Source organism: Triturus cristatus, chromosome 4_2, assembly GCF_964204655.1.
Source record: "Triturus cristatus chromosome 4_2, aTriCri1.1, whole genome shotgun sequence".
NCBI lineage: Eukaryota > Metazoa > Chordata > Amphibia > Caudata > Salamandridae > Triturus > Triturus cristatus.
The window spans coordinates 174,483,033-174,503,591 of NC_140586.1; the positions used below are offsets into that span (position 1 = coordinate 174,483,033).

At 44.8% G+C, this 20,559-nt stretch overlaps 1 protein-coding gene across 1 annotated transcript in view; it reads left to right on the top strand.

The window, feature by feature from the left end:
* Window positions 1–20,559, top strand: part of LOC146833288 (inactive dipeptidyl peptidase 10-like) — a 574,623-nt gene that overhangs the window by 230,458 nt on the left and 323,606 nt on the right. The window contains exon 6 of the mRNA XM_085601000.1: window positions 16,210–16,262. Within this exon, the coding sequence (XP_085457126.1) occupies window positions 16,210–16,262 (53 nt within the window). The remainder of the gene's footprint in view (window positions 1–16,209; window positions 16,263–20,559) is intronic.

The following is a 20,559-nucleotide window of genomic DNA, read 5'->3' on the forward strand; positions in this document are numbered from 1 at the left end:
ACTCCCATTCCAACTATGGCCTAGACGACTCCCCTTTGTTTCTAAAATATGAAAATGAATAGATATCAGTGGCCAGATGTATGAAGCTCTTTTGCTGTTCCAAACTGCCATATTCGCAGAATTAGGCCGTTTGCTACTACAAAAAGGCTTTTTCTGTTGTACCAAACCCAAATTGCGATTCGGTAACATGTTACCAGATCACAATTTGGGTTTGCAACCAAATACCAATTTGGTATTTGGAAGACGCGTGTATATGGCCTCCTTTCTAAATACTGAGAAGCAGTGGTATGTATTAATGCTTTGCGGCTGAATTCCAGTAAATAAATATGAATATTTGAACATGCCCTCAAAGAAGGTGGTGAACCATTCGCGAATGGGAAGGGGTTTCCATGAGAAACCTTCCCCCTTGAGAATGTAAAAAACAAAAATTAGGAGCAGACAGTGTTCCCATGGACCACTGCCTACTCTTAAAAAATGAAATGTAAACGGTTAATTTTTTTATTGAAACACATTCCGTTTTCCTATTTCTCAACCTGATATAGTTCAGTTCCCCCATACCTTGGTATTTACCTCCTGTACTAAAAAACTTAGAGTACTTTATCGACCTGCAATAGAAATAGAAGCTTTCATGACTTCTACAGCCAACATTGCTTAATATCAAATAATAAACACACGTAAGATCTGCCAACTGTTCTGTTCAAAATAGCTAAAACAGTCATCAACTCACTAGTACTCAGACTGGACTACTGCACTGGTATACTATTGAGCGTCAATTAATGTCTACTGCAAACAACGAGGAACAACTCTTCCCCATTAAAACCCTATATAATCTACCCAGGCACACTCCCACGTCATCATATCACCACCAAGATGGCTGCTGTGCCAAAAAAATAGCCATATACAAACCAGTGACATTTGAGTTCAAAGATATAACTGTCACTGTTCCTGAATTCCTATCTTACATTTTACACCACCACATTCAAACTCATAATTTAAGAACTGCAACCATAATCTCCCATTCCTACCCCTGGCTCACTTCACCATCTCCAGGGTCCTTTGCTTGTACCTACTAGAGCCTCTCAAGGGGAATTCTACACCTGCAGACATTGGTGGGAGCCTCTCCCTCTCTCTAGCTTTCCAAAAAAGAATTGAAATATCATCTCCTGCAACTATAGAATGCCAAGGAACTACCTTCCCCCTCGCCCCACAAGGCTATAAATATTTTTATGTTATGCCTGTTTATCCCACTAGGCATAAGTAAGAACTAAGATGTGAGTGAGTCATCGCCAATGTTATCCACACAGCTGGGGTAGTTAATCCACAATGCACCTTGTCTGGCTCTTTGTTAGCTACTGTGTCGCACTATCCTACAGCTCTATGGTTTCTTTTGTAAAACGTTTCTGTCCAAAATGTTATACATGGCAGATACATATGTAAAATGTTACCTTCTACTCATCCTGGTGTACTGGTCCTCCCCTGATTCTAAAAATCATATTACCTGTATGTAATATATGGGTCCAGCTTGATTTTGTTTACTATGAATTTGAGTTTCCCGGTTTTGTGCAAGAGTGGCTCATCCAGTGAATATTTGTTTCTTTGCATTCAGGCACTTGTAGTCCTGTCTTGTTTATTCCATTATTCATTTAGGACTTTAAACACACCAGACAATACAAACAAGCAATGGCAAAGTCAGTAGGTCTGGTGATGGTAACCAGCCTTTTGACTGTTTCAATGCTTGTTTTTTGTTTGTTATGGTTTTGCCAATAAAATATTGGCTAAAAGCAAAACATTTTTGGGGGGGTCTCAAAAAACAGGCATTTCTATAGTTGTCCCTGAAGATAAGTAGTTTGTGTACAGACGTGTAATTTGTGTAAAGATGTGTTCCTTGTGAAAGGGCAGAGTGCCTTCACTCAGAGTGAATGTAACCAATGGCTGGAGTGGGCTGCTTCAGTGTCCCATGCTGTATGCTGGAGTGGGCGGAAGAAAAATGTGAATGACACAACAACAGACCAATGGAAGAAGAAGCATGGCTGAAAAAAGAGGGGGAGGGAGAGAGAGAGAGAGAGAGTTCTGGTTTGTATGCTGATTCTGAGAGCAAGTGCACCTTTACATGTGTTTTCTGTGTGCACTCTTTCCTATTTTCCCTGCAGCATAAAAATACCAGGCACATAAGCTTCATCCAAACTTGTTTTTTATTTAGATGTTATGTTATAGGCCTTTGTCATTGCGCACTTAGGCGACCTTTCCATACATAAAAGCCTATAGCGCTTTCTTGTCTCTTTGGGAAAGTGCAGGCGTGGTGGTAAAAGATGCCACTATTGTCACTAACTTGAATTATTCACAATAAAAAAAACAGACAAATTGACGGCATGTCTTTTCGAAATGGTGTTTGTCACTGAAGGGAATTTCCAATTCCATTTACAAGCCTTCCCTTCCTCGAGCAGCTCGGTTTGGAATGTAATTAAGAGCATTTTTGCAGAGACGGCATATTTTAGCACAAAGAACATTGCAGTACTCGCCTTGCTGCCGGGACATGTCGCAGAGCGCTGCAGTTTTGTAAACATTGTTACTGTCAGACTTGCAAGCTGTCAAAATCAACCTTGAGGGACATTCTGTGAAAATATGCAAATTTTAAGAGCTGAGTCTAAAATTCAAGGAAACTGTTTTGGGCGATGGAAAAAGACAGAACAGAACAGCAAATAACTTGGGAACATGGGAGCATGTCTTTCTATTACCCTGAGGGACCGCACTGTTACTTTTCAGTACCGCTACTGTTTCAGGGGTTACAACCCCCACCGGAGTTAGCTGTAGCGGGGTGCTGACATTTTGTAAAGGGGCGGCGACGTTTACCACAACTGCGCTCTGAGTGGCCAGGGAACTCCATTGACCTCATCAAATGCTGGTGCCATGGCAACGCACACAGGGTGCATGTAGTGCATAAAGTACATTATTAATATTTTGTTTGGCTAGAAAGTCAGTGGCCCATGGGCCAGAATTATTGCTCTGTGACATTGTGCTGCCACCAGCTTTGCTGTTACCTTGTACAAAATGTTTTGTGTGGCCCCCAAAGCCTTGGATCTGAACTTGGTGTCTTTGTCCCCTGTTGCTAACCCAAGTTTTGCCCCCAAAGCACGTCGTCTACCAATGGTGACCACCGTACTCAATTACAGATACTATCTCCAGTCCAGATCGTTTCACCTACAAATCATTGTTCTTATGCGTGTCAATCAAATGAATAAATGAAAGCAATATAAGACTACAACAATCAGAATGTCAACCTACGTCTCGCCATCAAACAAAATGTCTCCCAGGACAGCTAAACAGAGAATTGTTTGAGTCGATTAAGGTGTCTCGGGATGAAAGCGAGGCAACACATTAAACAACATTGGATCTTCATCGATAGGGACACTTAAAATAAAGATCTCTGTAGTGTCTCTCATTCAGATCTTACATTCAGCTTTACAGTCCACTTCCGAAGCCGTGAACTGGAATTCAGAAAAATTAGATAGTGATGGACAGAACTGACCCTGAAAAATTAGCTTAGGATAGAGTTGTTGCTTACCACTTGGGTTAAACTTATTGCCACCAACTGTACAGAAACATCCTCTCACAATACAAACCGCTCACGTGCACAGGTGGTAAATGCAGATGAACATAATCTGTTGAATTCCAACCTAAATCCAAAAGGTACAAACTTTTCACCAGCTACGGCAAGCGATAAGGATTCTGTGGCAACCTTAAATAAATCTTACCAAGATCTGATTTTAATTTATTCTACTTTCCTGTTGGGCAATCCAGCAATGACTAGGAGATTTAAATTTGAACTTGAAACTTTATGGGGTGCTGGCATGATGATATTTACATAGACTTGTTGATCAACTGAAACCACTGGTGACCCTTCTGTCAGATTAAGCAATAGAACCGCCACCTTGTGCACAAATGAGATCTCTGTTAAGAATTCCATAATGGAAGTGTTCAATAGTTTGACACCCATCGTTGATTGCATGATGGATAGCTTTCCTGTCTTTAAGAGTCTTTGATAAAAGTATTCGGGAGTCTACTGATTAGCAGGAAGATACAACCCTGTCAGTGGAGGTTCTGATGTCAGTCCACTAAGTCTGGATGATAATATGTACATAAGTATGTATATCTGTATATCTAACCCTAGATCTCATTTACATATGCCTGAAGATATCTCTAGAGGGAGGCATTACGTTCCAAATTAGATAATAATATAAAAATCCCAAACTACATAAAGTCTTCTAATATCGACATAGTTGTCTGTTATTAAGATGAGTTGTGGCTCAAATAATCACTCAACCTGCATTATCTGGCACAGAACATTAATTGTCACTCATATTATCAGAGAAACAGCCTTTTTTGGAAAGCTAGGAATTAAAATCAATAAAGAACAATCAGTGCTGTATCCAGCGATTCTGCGGTACATCAAAGAGTCAATGAAAAGGAGAAATGGGTGTGCTCTGTCAAAGAATAGGATCAGCCTTTAGACATGGTTCAGGACCTGTTTCAATTAGAGGGACCCAGGTGCCTCCACTGAGAATAATCTGAGAGGCGAGAAAGAGGGGGCAGGGCATGGACACCCAACCAGAATTAACCGATATGAAAGGCGATTAGTCCCGGTTGGCCTTAGCATTAGTCAACAGTCCTAGGGCCATATGTAGGTAAAACGGATTTTGCGATTCTCCAATTGCGATTTTTAGGGAATCGCAATTAGAGAATCGCAAAACGCAATGTAGGTAGGATTTGCAAAATATTTTACGAATCCTACATAGTCCTTATTTGCGAATCGCAAATTGAGATTCGCAAATAAGGAATACCTTCCCATTCATTTCTATGGGCTAGAAGGCCCATAGGAATGAATGGGAAGACATTCTCAATTTGCGATTCCCAATTAGAGAATCGCAAATTGAGAATGCAATTTCAAGGTTGCAAGGGTGTCAATAGGACACCCTGTGGCACCCCTGAAATAAGCATGTGTGCACATGTGGCGCACATACATGCACTAAGGGCATGTATGTGCGCCACATGGCACTTTGAAAAATGCAAAAAAGTGCATTTTTAAAACAAATTGCAAATTACCACCAACCTGAAGTTGGTGGTAATTTGCGATTCCTTAAGCCAAAATCGCACAACTTGGGTGCTTCCTACATTGCATTTAAGGAATCGCAATTTGGGATTCCTTAAATGCATTCGCAAAATAGGGAATCGCAAAGTTTGCGATTCCTTATTTTGCGAGTGGGTTTTTGTCTGCTACATAGCACACTGCCCAAATTGCGATCGCAAACACTGAAATTCTGCGAATTTCAGCGTTTGCGATCTCAATTTGGCTTCCTACATATGGCCCCTAGTCCCTATTCCACATTACTCAGATGTTTACAAGTGCAATATTGTTGGTGGACTCACCACCTTCTCTGGATCTCCCACTGTCGCCTTGAATGCTTTGAACAGACTGCTTAAAGATTTTGACACAAATGCGTACTTTCTATGTTTGATATTCAGTATTTCTAGGTGACTTAGGGGAGTGACCTGATTTCAAATATTAGTTTTGGTAATTTAGTAGGGGCAATTATTTATAAGTGTAATAGAGCTAGTTCAGTGAGTGACCTTTGTGTGTACTCTAAGTCATCTTTGAGTATGAATGTGTCTAGCGTACATGCAATAGAAGGTTTTGTTATGGTGGTGAAGCTGGAGTGGTCTAAAGTTATGAGATCAATTAACTCTTTAATTCTTGCGAATGTATGTGTTAGTCTGCAGACATCATGTGTGAGAAAACCTATGTCTCATTTGCTGCGTACAATAAGGAACGTTATTTATTTTACTGAAATGCTGATGTGTCATGAAGGTTGGGCCAATGCTATTCGGGGAATTCCAAGGGAGAATGATGCAACCCAGAAACTCTAAAAGGAGAAAGCACTTATTTATGTGCACTACAAAACTACAATTTTAGACCATTTGAAGCCCACCCTCCCTTCACCTCCATCCTGTAACTCAGCTAGATCCACTCACACACACATCATGGGTCCCAGGAAGGTAATTATTGATTACACATTTGTGGCAATATTTCTGCCCCAATGGAAACTTGATTTTGGTATTGATTCATGGCCAGAAAGTGACCATCTGATTCAAATAGAGGGGCATATTTCCAAGAACTTAACATTGCCGTAGTGTCCATTTTTTGACGTTACGGCGGCTTTTTTTTAATTGACATATTTATAAGTTGCAGCTAACTCCAGTTAGCAAAAAATTTCCAACGTAATGAAAATGAGATGCAAGGTAGGCGTTCCCGTGTAAAAATTCCCACAAAACACTCTACGCGATATTTACAAGGATTTCCTTGTATGTTGCAAAACCCCCAAAAAACTGCTGCTAAGTCAAATTAGAGGCAGTTTTTTAAGGCTCAAAAATATCTGGTCATAAAATTGGTGCAAACACTTGGGTCCACCTATAAACTGTTTGGGTGCTGGACAGCACTGCAAGGAATATCGCTGCCCTGCGCCAAAACAAAAGGTCAGGAATGTGACCTACCAATAAGATAGGGCGCATTCCTGGGTTACATTAATGAAAAGTGATGCATCGCTGCGATAAATAGCGATGCAACACTTTCACTGTCCCCCCTTGTGAAACCATGGATGCGCCGTATTTACTGTACGGCGCTCCATGTCATAATCAATGACAGATCTGTCTGGAATCCTGACGTATCTGTTGGTGCTAAAGACACGCTTTGCTGCAGTTGTGTCGCAAGCATAACACAACTCCAGCAATGTATGTGGCAGGCCTATCCCTAGGGCACTGTGTCACCCTTGCACCTGCCATGAAGCAGGCGTAAGGTGTTGATGCAGTGGCGTCCTAGAATTGTCGCAGTGAAATCTGATCGTTTTCACTGCGCCACTCCTACAAGGCTTTGTTGGGTAGGAACACCCACCCTGCATATATCATACCAGACGCAGGTATAATGTGGCACAGGGCTTCACAAGGTCACGCATATGCCTAGATGCATCACTTTGTAAATAAGGCCCAATGTGGGGCAAAATTCACACTGCAAGTACTTTAAGAAAATGACGCACCGGTGGCGTTAAACTGTTGCAAGGGACTCTTGAATAAACCCCCCCTGTCTTTTCATCCATGTTGGTGCACAATGGCTGCCGTGCGGCAGCACAGGCACCTTTGCGCAATGGTGCAAGGGTGACTGTGTTGGGAAACTGATTAATGTTGTGCAGGAAGGGACACCTACCTGCACAAAACCCATCAATCCAGTGTATTTCCCCTTTCTCTGTGTGCTGCAGAATGCTGCACACATAGAAAAAGTGAAAAAATAGGAGAAATGGAAATATTTATCCTCGTAGTGCCTCCCAAACGCCACCCTTAAGGTGGTGTTAGATTTTGTCGCATTCCAAAGGTTTACGGTTTCTCGTAAACCTGGGAATATTTCAGATTCCATTGGTTTGACGTGAGAATGCCCACAGCAACAACCATTGAATGCCCTTTTCACACTGTTTAAAGAATAAAAGGGCCACATAGTTACGAGGGCATGAAAAGCCACGTAAAGTGGCTTTACGTGGTCTTGTAAACATGTTGTGGCACATTGTGCCACCGGAACGTCAAACAAGTGACGTAACACCATTGCAAGAGAGCCTCTAGGGCCCTTTGATAATAGTAGAACTCCCACAATTCATCCTTTGCAAAGCCAATGACGCCATGGACCTCCTACCATTTCAGCTAGGAGCACCAAGGAGACCATCACCACCACCCCTGACATGCATCGCTCACCTGAACAACTGCTCCGTTCCCTATGGTTGATGACTGGACTTGATCCCCTCTAAGTGCTGACCTCGGTAGACTGGAACTTCGGCAACAGTACCTGGAGACCAGGAACCACAAAAAGCCAGAGACTGCGGAGCTGTCTGTAACCATGGAAGAAGAAGCGAAGCACAACTAGTTAACATTAAAATTAAGTTATCTGTCATCTGCTGAGTCATATCTTGGGGCTGCACAGACTCCGCACCAGATGACCACGTCGCAGTGAAGCCCACGTCACAGGGGTAGCGTTCAGGGGAATTGTCGCCATCCTGTCTCTGAGTGCGATTGCGCATCGTTGGCGCCGCATGCAGCTTCTTCCGCCTCTTTTGGTTAACCTGCTGCAGTTTGGGAGTGGCTTGTAGTTGTGCTAGGGACTCCTCCTCCACCTATGTCTCCCAATACGACTGGCTCCACGAATGACAGTGTGTTGCGCAGATCCTTCACTTCTTGTCCGCAGCACCTGGCAAGCAGTGGATTGCAGCCAGGTCCAGACCTATTCAGCGGCGTCAATGGTTTGTGTGTATACATCTGAGATCACTCGCAGCCTTTACGGGTAGAAGAGGGAGTTTTTGATGCCCAACCCTCGGAGGCATCACTTAACCACTAGAGATGAACCCCTCTGCCTCGGCACCCCGGTGGTGTAGTCAGTGAAGAAAATAACTGTGGTGTTATCCACTTTGATCTCCCCCAGCTTGCGTACCCCCCTCAGGACAGCGTCATGATCCCTGTAGGAGGCAGAAGAGAAAGGGTCTAGGAACTGTCCTCAGCAGCGGGCACGCCCCGTCACTCGATGGGCCTGCTCCACAACAAAGAATGGGGAGAGTGCACCTGCTGGCAGTAGGTCACGCAACCATGTCTCAGTATATGCCCCTTCTGCTCCCTCAGGCAGATCCAACACCTTCACGTTGTTACGCTGAAAGCAGCCCTCCGCATCATCCACTGTTCTTGCCAGTGACTTCACATTCACCATTAACTGCAACATCTCCAATGCTGCACTCAGGGTACTCGGGGGGACTTTGGCCAGTTCTTGCTCAATGTCGTGTACCTTGTAATTCAGCTTGTGATGATTTGTACATTCCAGGGTGAAATCGACTGTAATTTTGTCTATGCGACCCTCAAAGAAAGTGTCAGTTTGTTCGAGGGAGGTCCTCACTGCGAGTACAGAGTCTAGTTTGGAGTCCAGGCTGTTCACTGTCACCTGCTCTGGTGGCCAGCGATGCCCATCTGCTCAGTTCACCAACAAGGAGGAGTGGTCAAATGTCGACGCCGCCCCCATCTGCAGGCGATCCAGCATTGTGTCAGACGCCCAGGCACTATGTATGACATGCGGTGCAGTGCAGTGTGGCCAGCCAGCCCCTGTCCTCCAGTCAGGCGTATGCTATCTAGAAATCTTGGTTCAGGCAGCACCAATGGTAATCCCTCATACACCCAAGAGCTCACTACCAGGGGGTCAGGCCTTCTCCGAGCTAACAGTGGCAAGCATATTCCGTGTTTCCCAGTGAGGGATGGCAGATCAAGCTGCGCGCCCAAGGGCCTGGCCTGACTCGACCCTGGGCCCCCTCCACTCTGTGCCCCACCTTCTCTTCACCTGGACATTGTCATTGGGGCTCAATCCACCATGCTCTCTCTGAATATGTGACTCAGCCAGCAGGTACCTCAGCCAGGCAGGATTTCACAAGCCTGGGTACAGCAGTCACTGCTAAATTCGCTGGGGAACCTCCAGATGTAGGTGATGCAACAGGGTCCCCCTAGGCATAAAGTTGCAGCGCTCCTGCCACACAAGTTTGACGCAGCTCAGGGGCCTCACCCTCCACAGCTGCCAGGCAGTGCAACATCCTCCAGCCTGTCATGCTGAGAGTTGCAGATCACCATTAGCGATCTCTTCCGTGCACCCTCGTTTAGTGGTGGTGCATGTTATGCAATGCAGACCTCTCTACATCAGTGCACAAAAGCGCCTCTACCGATCACATCTCCAAGAGGCGCTAGGTGGTCTTCTCACACAGGTCAGCAATGTGTCTCTATGCGACCTACCAGACTTCGCCACCAGGAAAGGTCGATCGCCGACCCCTCAATGTTTACCACCACAGCTCACAACCACGGCCTGACGTTGCCCATCTCCACCGTCAGGACGAAGCAACTCCACAGCATGGCCGCCTCCCACTCCGGGTCTCAGACACAGGCCCAGCAAGGCCTCCGGGCCCGGAGACTTTCCGCGCTTCCAGACATCAGCTGCTATGGTGTCGCAAGGATGGTGCTATGCAAAGTGCTGCATCACTGTTTTCCCCCAGCAATGTGCCTCTTTTCATAAATGAGGCCCTGATTCTGCATTTCCTCTTCCCCTGGGACTCTGGCTGGTCATCCTGTCTGCTGTGGGGATTGGTGGGGTTGTTGACTTGTGCTGAACTTGGCCCTGGCTGCTCCATTCAGCATTCCATTGTTTGTATTTTCTTTTTTTCATTAGAGGTGTATTTTATTTATAAGCTATTTTTGCCTCTAGAGGCTGAAAAGTGACTTTAGTCTGACTAACGTGGCTTTTTTTGTCGCTAAACGGCATTTCGTCACTTTTCTCTTGCTAATGTCAAATTTTTTATCACCTTGACTCTAGTGTTAGCTGCAGTTTTCGCCATGGCTAGCTGATACTATCGCCATGTAGCGATGTATTGTAAATACGTCGATAACAGGGCGATAGTTTTCAGCAATAGATAGCATTAAGAAAATTGGCGCTAACTATCGCAAAAACTGGTTAGTGGCAATTCTTGTAAATATACACTAGTCTTCTTTGAGTTTTCTTTTCCTAGTGGAAGCAACCTAGCCATTATTGGCACTCCGGAAGGATTTACTTAAAAAAAGAGGCTTAAATGAGGTCCATTTTCTGGTAACTCTTCTTGATTAAGTTTTGTTGTGACCTGAGAGGGTTCTATGGGAGGTTTACATGATGCTATTCCACACGCTCCACCATGGAAGAACTGCTGACTGAGACTTTAATGAAGTCAAATCTACAGGTACTCTTGGGGGTGAAGGGAGCTAGGGAGTGGAAGAGGAACACACCGTAGGTTGGGGGGTTGTCTCCTGGAGTTCTGGATTGCACCCCGTCTCTTTCACTTTTGCTCTCTGTCTCTCTCTCTCTCTCTTCCTCTCTCAAAGAGTGCAGAGCAGTGTTGTTAACACACATGCCGAAGGAACAGCAAGTCTGCATACAATGATAGGCACATCCAGTTTGATATTGAAAACAATGTGAATATTTTCACTATACTGCGAAAGCCTCGTCTCTGTGTGGCTCACCTGATGCTCCAATAGGTTCCACTGGTAACAAACCATGAAGGAACTGGATATCTTCTCTTAGTTCAGGAGCACCAGAAGACACTGTCAATGATAGTGACTTTTGATTATGTTCAGATGTAAAAGGCCCAAACGTGAAAGAGAAGCCTTCTCCATATGCGATATAGATAAGCAGGAAGAAAACAAATAGAGAAGAGAAGAGAAGAGAAGAGAAGAGAAGAGAAGAGAAGAGAAGAGAAGAGAAGAGAAGAGAAGAGAAGAGAAGAGAAGAGCAGAAAGCTTCAAAGATTCAGAAAATTCAAAGACGGTTAAAGAACTGAGTGTTAGGAACCATGAAAGCAAGTAGTTGTGAGGCAACTGCTACGCTACTGCTTAAATTGTCCTGGATGCAGTGCTTACATTGTTGTGATTGTTCTTTATTCTCCTCCTGACCCGGAAGACCTGGTCCATATATCGGAGCTCACGCTGACACTGTCCAGTCTCTAGCTCTCTGATCTTGATGATTTTCTTGCATAGCCACATTTTTCATTTTTTCATGTGGACTTATGTTTCATGCTACCATGTGACTCCTGTCGAGTCGTGACAAGTTCTGACAAAATGTTACACCGTTTAAGGTTGTCGGAGCTCTACTGGGACCATGTTCTTGGCTCATCACTGAAATACGTTCCTTCTGTAGCTACTAAATATTTAATAGGATTGAATGTAGAGAGAACAGGAACTGATACTCTGCATCCCTAAGGGAGTTAAATTGAAGGGACAGGTACCTCTTGTAGCCTCTCAATAATATTTTGACTTGGAAAGTGTGAAAGAGTTGAAAAAAGGAGTTAGGACACCTTTGTTGGTGACATTAAAGTCTCACATGGATAATCAATGGATTATTATTTTTGAACTCTGCAAGGAAGAGGGTTTGCTGACTTTTAGGTGTTATGTGAATGCTATTGACAAGGCTGCGAGCATAAATAGCTGTAATAACATGAGTCGCCGTACTTGTGTAGGACAAATGATAAATGTATATGTCAAACTGGAAATTGTATCATAAATCTCACTAAAACACACCTTTTTATATTTGGCACCGGACATCTGAAGTCCAGGTTTTGGAAAGCTATGCGGGTTTCCAGTTCTCTTCCTATAGTAAGCATGCAAACATGTCATTCATTCCTATGCATTGGAGGCTTATCAACCATACCTTTTTGGCTCCTTAAGTTCTGTTATTTGCCACAAATTTGCACCAAGGAAATCTATGTTACTCCATATGTTATTGGAGGAAGGAATTTGCCGACGTTAGCCTGAAGTGATGCTGCTTTTGTGCCTACAAGACCCGGGCCGGACAGGCATTTATTCCTCCAGGCATTTCCCTGGTGGGCTGAAGCTCCAGGAGACCAGTGTCAGGGCAGGCAGGGGCCGCTCCTGGTGCCTGGTTAATAGCAACAGGCATGGGGAGGCTTAAAGAGAGAGAGGAAGAGAGGGAGAGGGAAGGTAAATAGTAAGCACTTTAAAGAGGGAGAAGAGAGAGAGGAGAAAAGGAATAGATAGATGGAAATAGAGAGATTGCGCAGGAACGAATAGAACGGGGCTGGTTTGATAATTTTTCCTAGGGCTGCTTTTGGTTCCCCAGTCCTGTACAAGACTGAATCTGTACAACACATTTTATGTTGGGTCTATATTCTTTAAAAGCCAGAAGACGCTGGCTGGAGCTGTTATTTCATGAGGTGGTTTCTGGTCATGTTAGAAGTCATGACTTCAATCCAGGAGTGGTAAACATCTGGTGATGGTGGTTTTCTTCGTCACACTTTTGGATGCAGCTGTAGACATGTGCTTAAAGTTTAGCTTTTAGTTTATAGGCGACTACGTGGGAAGTTATCTTGGGTCGAGTGGATCAAGCCTGTACTTGGTTTTAATATTTTTAATCAAAGGGAAAAATATACATTTTATTTACGCGTGTTGCATTCCGTTGGAAATAGTATTCAGTGTTCACTGCAGCTCAGTGGGTTAAAGAGCCAGCGCCAGAGATTTGCAACGTAATTTATAGGTTTGAATCTCAGGAATTCAGTCTTCCACCCTTAAGAGTCCGGGACCACTGCCTGCCCTTAAAAAATGAAAATTAAAAGCTTCTTTTTTTTTTTTTTAATTCATCCTGTTTTTCTTTAAGGAAAGCGGGCTGTATTTAAAAAAAAATTGCTCTATTAAAAAAGCAGCATAAAGTCATAAACACAGATCTACAATTAGAGCTGTGTTGGTATGTATCCAAATGGAAAGAACTGTATTTATTTAAACATCCAATAAATACAGAGAGCACATAATATTATGGAAATCACCAGATTTCCAGACCTCAGGCATTTGCTTCCAAAGTGACTTTCAGCGATACATATTTACAACAGTCACAATGAGAAAAACATCTTGTGCTCCACATAAATCAGAAACAATTGGTAAGAGTCAAGGTGCGGGTGTAGACGACGTTTTGATCCCAGCTACAGTTGGGGGATCATCATCAGAACAAAAAGATGTGTATGCCAGAGAGGCAACTGCCAGCTAATTTGGCAAACCTAGAGGTCAGGAGGTGGGTCGAGGAGCAATGTCCTATGTTTCCTGGGCTCCCGCTCCTTGATTTTCTGGTTGTATCTTCACGAATTCTCAAGACCATTTAGGTTTCATAATTGCCGCTCGACCTCGAGCCTTGCTTCTGGGGCGCCACAGGTAGGACATTGCTCCTCGACCTGCCTCCTGACCTCTAGGCTCGCTTAATTGGCTGGCAGCTACCTCTCAGGCATACAGATCTTTTTGTCCTGATGATGATCCCCTGACTGTAGTTGGGATCGAAACGTAATTGACACCCGCACCTTGACTCCAACCAATTGTTTCTGATTTATATGGAGCACAAGATGTTTTTCTCATTGTGACTGTTGTAAATATGTATCGCTGAAAGTCACCGTGGAAGCAAATGCCTGAGTTCTGGAAATCTAATGACTTCCAAAACTTAAATCTGCAGTTACCCCTGAAGAAGGGCTAGTTTAAGCCCGAAATGCATTAGGTTGTGATTTGGAATACTGCCCATGATGATTTATGCATTTTCGTTGTGTTCTCGAAAGAGGCCTGGATGGGCATATCAAGAGCATTCAAACTTTGAAAAAGCATCGTAACCTTATATGTGGACTAAAACAGAGAAAGCATGACAAGAATGGAATAAAGTGTTATTGAACGTAGAACAATGGTTGATTTTCTTTTGAACTGGAGTATCATGGAATACTTATGACTGACTTGGGGCGTAATCACGCTCCACCAAGTATGGATTTTCCTCAGCGTGAAGTTGGGGCAAGGCACAAGCCCAGTAAGCACGCTCATATGAAATAAAATTACGGACTAAAAAATGGATTAAGCATGAAAACACGGAGTGAATTCCATCACACCTTGTGGACTTCCATACCCTGCCATTTTTACCCACTGCATTATATTGCTATGTGCTCTCTGTATTTATTGGATGTTTAAATAAATACAATTCTTTCCATTTGGAGACATACCAACACAGCTCTCATTGTAGTTCTGTGTTTATGTCTTTATGTTCCTTTGGTAGGGACCACTGCCTCTTGCAATATATTGCTTACACTGGTCCCTCTTGACTTACAGGGTTCCCTTGTTCCTTGATTAGTCTCTTATTAAAAAAGCAGTCACAGACATGGTGGTCTGCTGACCCCAGCAGGCCACCATCCCTGTGAGTGCGAGTCATTTCCAATGGGGTCACAAATTGCGACAGCCTCATGAATATTAATGAGGCATGCAATTTGCAACCCCATTGGAATCGCAAACAGTGTCTGAGACACTGTTGTACATTTGTTCTTGCGACTCGCAAATTGCGAGTCGCAATTTGATGCAATTTGCGATTCGCAATAATGAATGGTCGACATCTGGCCCATAATGTACTAAATTGAATAACTTACATATGTTAAAGAAAAAATGTTCTACATTTTAAAATCTTCATCATGTTCTTATATTTTGATTGTTGTTTAGTTTGCATCCTAAATATTTTGAAGGTTCTTCATGTTATTCTGCTCTTAGGGATGAGTCTGAATATGGTTTAGCCTTGTCTGTACTGCAGAGCCATTTTAAGACATGTACAGAGTGAACAATTGCCCAGGGCCCTATCTTCCAAGTGGCCCAGTCTCTACCCGCCCTCCACAAGCACTATCAATGGGCCATTGCACTGGCAGAGTTTGCCAGTGTGGGTGGGTAGTCCATATTCAACCACTTGACAGTGCCTCTTCTGTTTATTGCTTCTCTTCTGAGACTACTCTCCAGGCACGCAATATTTGCTGATACTCATGTCTGATTGTAGGAATTGTCCTGCCTTGTTCTTCTCTTCCTAATGTGTCTGGTTCTAAACAAAGATCCCTTGAATCAGTTCTCGAGGATCTCCCATTTGCTCTCAACTTTATCTTGTTCTTTAACTCTCTTTTTCTGGTGGGTCCGGGCTACCAGTCCGCATATAAATATAGAGTCCCTGAAGCACACTCTAATGCCGCAGTCTGGCCTTCTTTGTGCTATGAGACCACAGACAAATCATGGGCACCTTACATCCGTGCGTTCGGCGTGAAACTGTCGCCCACACCATCTGCTCTGCCTCATTATTTTTTTTTAGGTGTGATTTCCAGTGGAGAGTGAGGTGAGCCAGATGTTCTTGGTCAACTTGGCTAAACTAGTAAAAGTTGAAAAAAGTCACTTACCTTAATGTTTCAAAAACTATTGTCCGTAAAATTGACTTTTTGTTGTGAATTTTGACCATTTGTCCTGAAGTTTTACTGCCCCGTCCTGAATTTGCCACCATGCCAGATGGTCACCCTAATCACACAGCGCCTGCTGGCCCGAATCACACCCCCACAGTTAAGATGCTTATAGGATGCATTCTCTATTTCCTATTCTACTGTAAATTGTGAAAAAACAAGCATATAACAATAACTGCATGCAGAATGGTGATTGATAGCAGGTGCCTCATGCAGGTGTGTGTGCCCCACCAATCACAGGCTCTTTCACAGGTCCTCGCTCATCCAGGATGTTATGGTTATATGTGAAGCCCAGAGTGACATCACTAACCTGTAGATTATCTTTCCTTGTGCTGTGCAGGTCTACCGGAAGTCGTTCACAGCTTCCTACGCCGTTTACAACATTGGCACAAGGTAAGGCGCATGTTTCTGCTGTGAAACCCTACACAAAGAGAGCCAGACTCTTTCATCTTTTGGGCACCTAAGTGCAAAAACAAACATAAAATATGGAAGGGTAAAGTCACGCCCCTGGTTTGCAGATCTCTAAATGGCAGGTCTTAAACCAATTCTAAAGGCACCTGTCCATGTGATGAATTTCCGCGTCAAGCACGGATCAGTTGAGAATAGGGGAGCCAGCGTGGAGGAGTCTGTCATCAAGGTGAGAGGTAGTAGCCTTACCGCCAGAGCTGCTGTCTTTGGAGCTGAGGAACCGAGTTCGAGCCTCGGCGTCGGCTCAGCTTCCTGTGATTCTGGGCAAATCACTTAATCTCCCTGTGCCTGCCAAGAAATTAATGTGTCCTTGTGTAATGTAAGTTCGAGTTCGCGCTATATAAAAACTGCAACCAAAACAAGCATTTGCAATGCAATAGCTCTAGCAGTTGTTAGAGTTTAAGCTATTGGCATTACAAATGGCCATGCCTTTTATTTATGTGTTGTTTTTTAAAACATAAATAAAAGTCATTGTCATTTACAATGCCAATAGGTTAAACTCTCGCAAATGCGAGACCTATTGCATTGCAAATGCTTGTTACACATGGCAAAAGTGTCACCTTATTAGTACCAGTTTAACAACCAAATATATAAATAAGCAACTGACAGATGACCAGCTAACGTCTGTGAAGGGTCTTCCAAAGCGTGTGAACATATATCACCAAGTTTTCAGTAACCGTTGATCCTTTTGAGTTAGAAACAATTTATCTACAGATTATGCGCCAGATCAGGGATGACTATGCAAAATAAAGCAGAAGCAGCAAACACAGGATCGCATAATTCCAGTGGCCCTACCCATGACCTAATATTATATTTGAACTCTAACCTTTTGATGGTCAAACTGGACCCTCTCCATACCTGTCCATTGGGTGCAACGTGATGACGATATCGTGACCCCCCAGTCCCTACCTCCTCCGCTGCCAAAACATACTTTTGCAGACAGTTCCATTTAAAGATGGTGGAGTGTTTCTAAGGATGGTGAAGTGGGTCTATGGACGGTGGAGTGGGTCTAAGGATGGTGGATTGGGTCTAAGGACGGAGGAGTGGCTCTAATGATGGTAGAGTTGCTCTAAGGACGGTGGAGTGGCTCTAAGGACGATGGAGTGGCTTTAAGGATGGTGGACTGGCTTTAAGGACAGTGGGGTGGCTCTAAGCACAGTGGAGTGGCTCTAAGGACGGTGGGGTGGGTCTAAGGACGGTGGAGTGGCTCTAAGGATGGTGGAGTGGTTCTAAGGACGGTGGAGTGGCTCTAAGGATGGTGGAGTGGCCCTAAGGATGTTGGAGTGGCTCTAAGGATGGTGGAGCGGCTCTAAGGATGGTGGAGCAGCTCTAAGGATGGTGGAGTGGCTCTAAGGATGACGGAGTGGCTCTAAGGATGACAGAGTGGCTCTAAGGATGGTTGAGTGGCTCTAAGGACGGTGGCGTGGCTTTAAGGATGGTGGAGTGGGTCTAAGGATGGTGGCATGGCTCTAAGGATGGAGGAGTTGCCCTAAGGATGGTGGAGAGGCCCTAAGGATGGTGGAGCGGGTCTAAAGATGGTGGAGTGGCCCTAGGGATGACGGAGTGGCCCCAAGGATGGTGGAGTGGTTCTAAGGATGGTGGAGTGGCTCTAAGGATGGTGGAGTGGTTCATAGGATGGTGGAGTGGTTCTAAGGATGGTGGAGTGGCCCTAAGTATGGTGGAGTGGTTCTAAGGATGGTGGAGTGGCCCTAAGGATGGTGGAGTGGTTCTAAGGATGGTGGAGCTGCCCTAAGGATGGTGGAATGGCCCTAAGGATGGTGGCATGGCCCTAAAGATGGTGGAGTGGTTCTAAGGATGGTGGAGTGGCCCTAAGGATGGCGGAGTGGTTCCAAGGATGGTGGAATGGCTCTAAGGATGGTGGAGTGGGTCTAAGGATGGTGGCATGGCTCTAAGGATGGAGGAGTTGCCCTAAGGATGGTGGAGAGGCCCTAAGGATGGTGGAGCGGGTCTAAAGATGGTGGAGTGGCCCTAAGGATGACGGAGTGGCCCTAAGGATGGTGGAGTGGTTCTAAGGATGGTGGAGTGGCTCTAAGGATGGTGGAGTGGTTCATAGGATGGTGGAGTGGTTCTAAGGATGGTGGAGTGGCCCTAAGTATGGTGGAGTGGTTCTAAGGATGGTGGAGTGGCCCTAAGGATGGTGGAGTGGTTCTAAGGATGGTGGAGCTGTCCTAAGGATGGTGGAATGGCCCTAAAGATGGTGGAGTGGTTCTAAGGATGGTGGTGTGATTCTAAGGATGGTGGAGTGGCCCTAAGGATGCTGGAGTGGGTCTAAGGATGGCGGCGTGGCTCTAAGGATGGTGGTGTGGTTTTAAGGATAGTGGAGTGGCTTTAAGGACGGTGGAGTGGCTCTAAGGATGGTGGAGTGGGTCTAAGGACGGTGGCGTGGCACTAAGGATGGTGGCGTGGCCCTAAGGATGATGGAGTGGCCCTAAGGATGATGGATTGGCCCTAAGGATGATGGAGTGGTTCTAAGGATGGTGAAGTGGTTCTAAGGATGGTGGAGTGGTTCTAAGGATGGTGGAGTGGCTCTAAGAATGGTGGAATGGTTCTAAGGATGATGGAGTGGCTCTAAGAATGGTGGGGTGGCTCTAAGGATGGTGGAGTGGTTCTAAGGACGATGGAGTGGCCCTAAGGATGGTGGAGTGGTTCTAAGGATGGTGGAGTGGCTCTAAGGATGGTGGAGTGGCTGTAAGTATGGTGGAGTGGCTCTAAGGGACCCACTGAACATTTCATTAAAGAACACACACATGCCCTGGATCTGCCTCCTACTCCCTTTTGTAGTGTGCAGCTGTAGCACACAGATGGGTAGTGCCACTGTCCTGACCTGAAATCAAGGACAGGAGGTGCCACCAGAACAGTAGCCCCCAGAAGAGGACTGGCAGCTGCGCAGTTGCTTACCCCACAGCGGGTCCAAATGAGCTTGAGGACTCCGCCTAGAAGGGCAGCATAAGGACTATGACACGAGGAGGTGGAGGACACATTTCCTTTGAGACATTCTAGTCGCCTGTCCCCTTTTACTCACCTGAAACAATCCACCTCTGTCCCAGCACATACATGTTAAACGAGGAGCAGAACTGGCGACTGTGCAGTTCCTATTCAATAGTGCTAAATGAGGACATATTTTATTTCAGCGTTGCTAACACTGGCAATATGTGCACAATAAATACATAAAAACTGCAAATAGAATATGTGAATACGTGCAACCGGAAACTTTGAAAGTCATAGAAATGTTCAATATTGAGGGCATTTGTACACATACCTTTCTTTGGTGAGATGACTGGCGGGCGGTTCTGTGACTGTCTCACTCTCTCTCCCCGCTCCGTCACCCAAGCTTTTTTTGTTGCTGATTTATATAGCGCGAACTCGACCCGAAGGTATTGGAGAGCTTTACATGAGCACCGGTTACGTTACAAAAGAACGCATTAATTTTTTTTGGTAGGCACAGGGAGATTAAGTGATTTGCCCAGAATCACAAGATGTGAAGTCGACCCGAGGCTCGAACCATGGTTTCCAGCACCAAAGTCGGCAGATCTAGCCGTCAGATCACATCCTCTCCCAAGCATTCTTCTTTTGGCTCACTCCCAACATCGTCTTCGCTCTGTGCAAGTTTTTGCAAAGGTAAATATGAAAAAAGGGACAAAAATCCTGTCATGCTGGCGCAAAGTCGCTATTGTTGGACAATATTTTAAAAGCTTGCCCAAGTTACACCCGATTTGCAGCAATAAACAGATGCACGCATTAGAGAGTATTATCATCAAGGAAATGTAAGTAAACAAATAATGTTTCTGTTGATTTGAACGTGCAAAGCAATCTTGAGCATACCAAGCATTCGCCAACTTTGCAAGGTGCAGAACAGAACATAAGGGCTGACTCTGAGAGGGCACCATGGCAACATGGGCATGTGAATTTACCTTCAGATAAAGCACCATTGAAAACCACCCCCCATGGCGCCAGAGCCAATAACATGCGGGCTAAACCTGAGTCCAGCAGAGACATTGTTAAGGCCGTAGCAGCAGATGGATGCAGAGAAGCATTTTAATGGATCGCCCAAGCTCACACGAGCCGCTGGCGTTGTTTTACTTGCGTCTGTGTACTGGCCTCTAGCAGTCCGCGGCACGCCTCTTTTCCTGCTAGAGGGACCTGCTTTAGTGCTTCCAACGTATGCAGGAGCGTTTTCTCTCACTCCGTAACCAGACTTTCG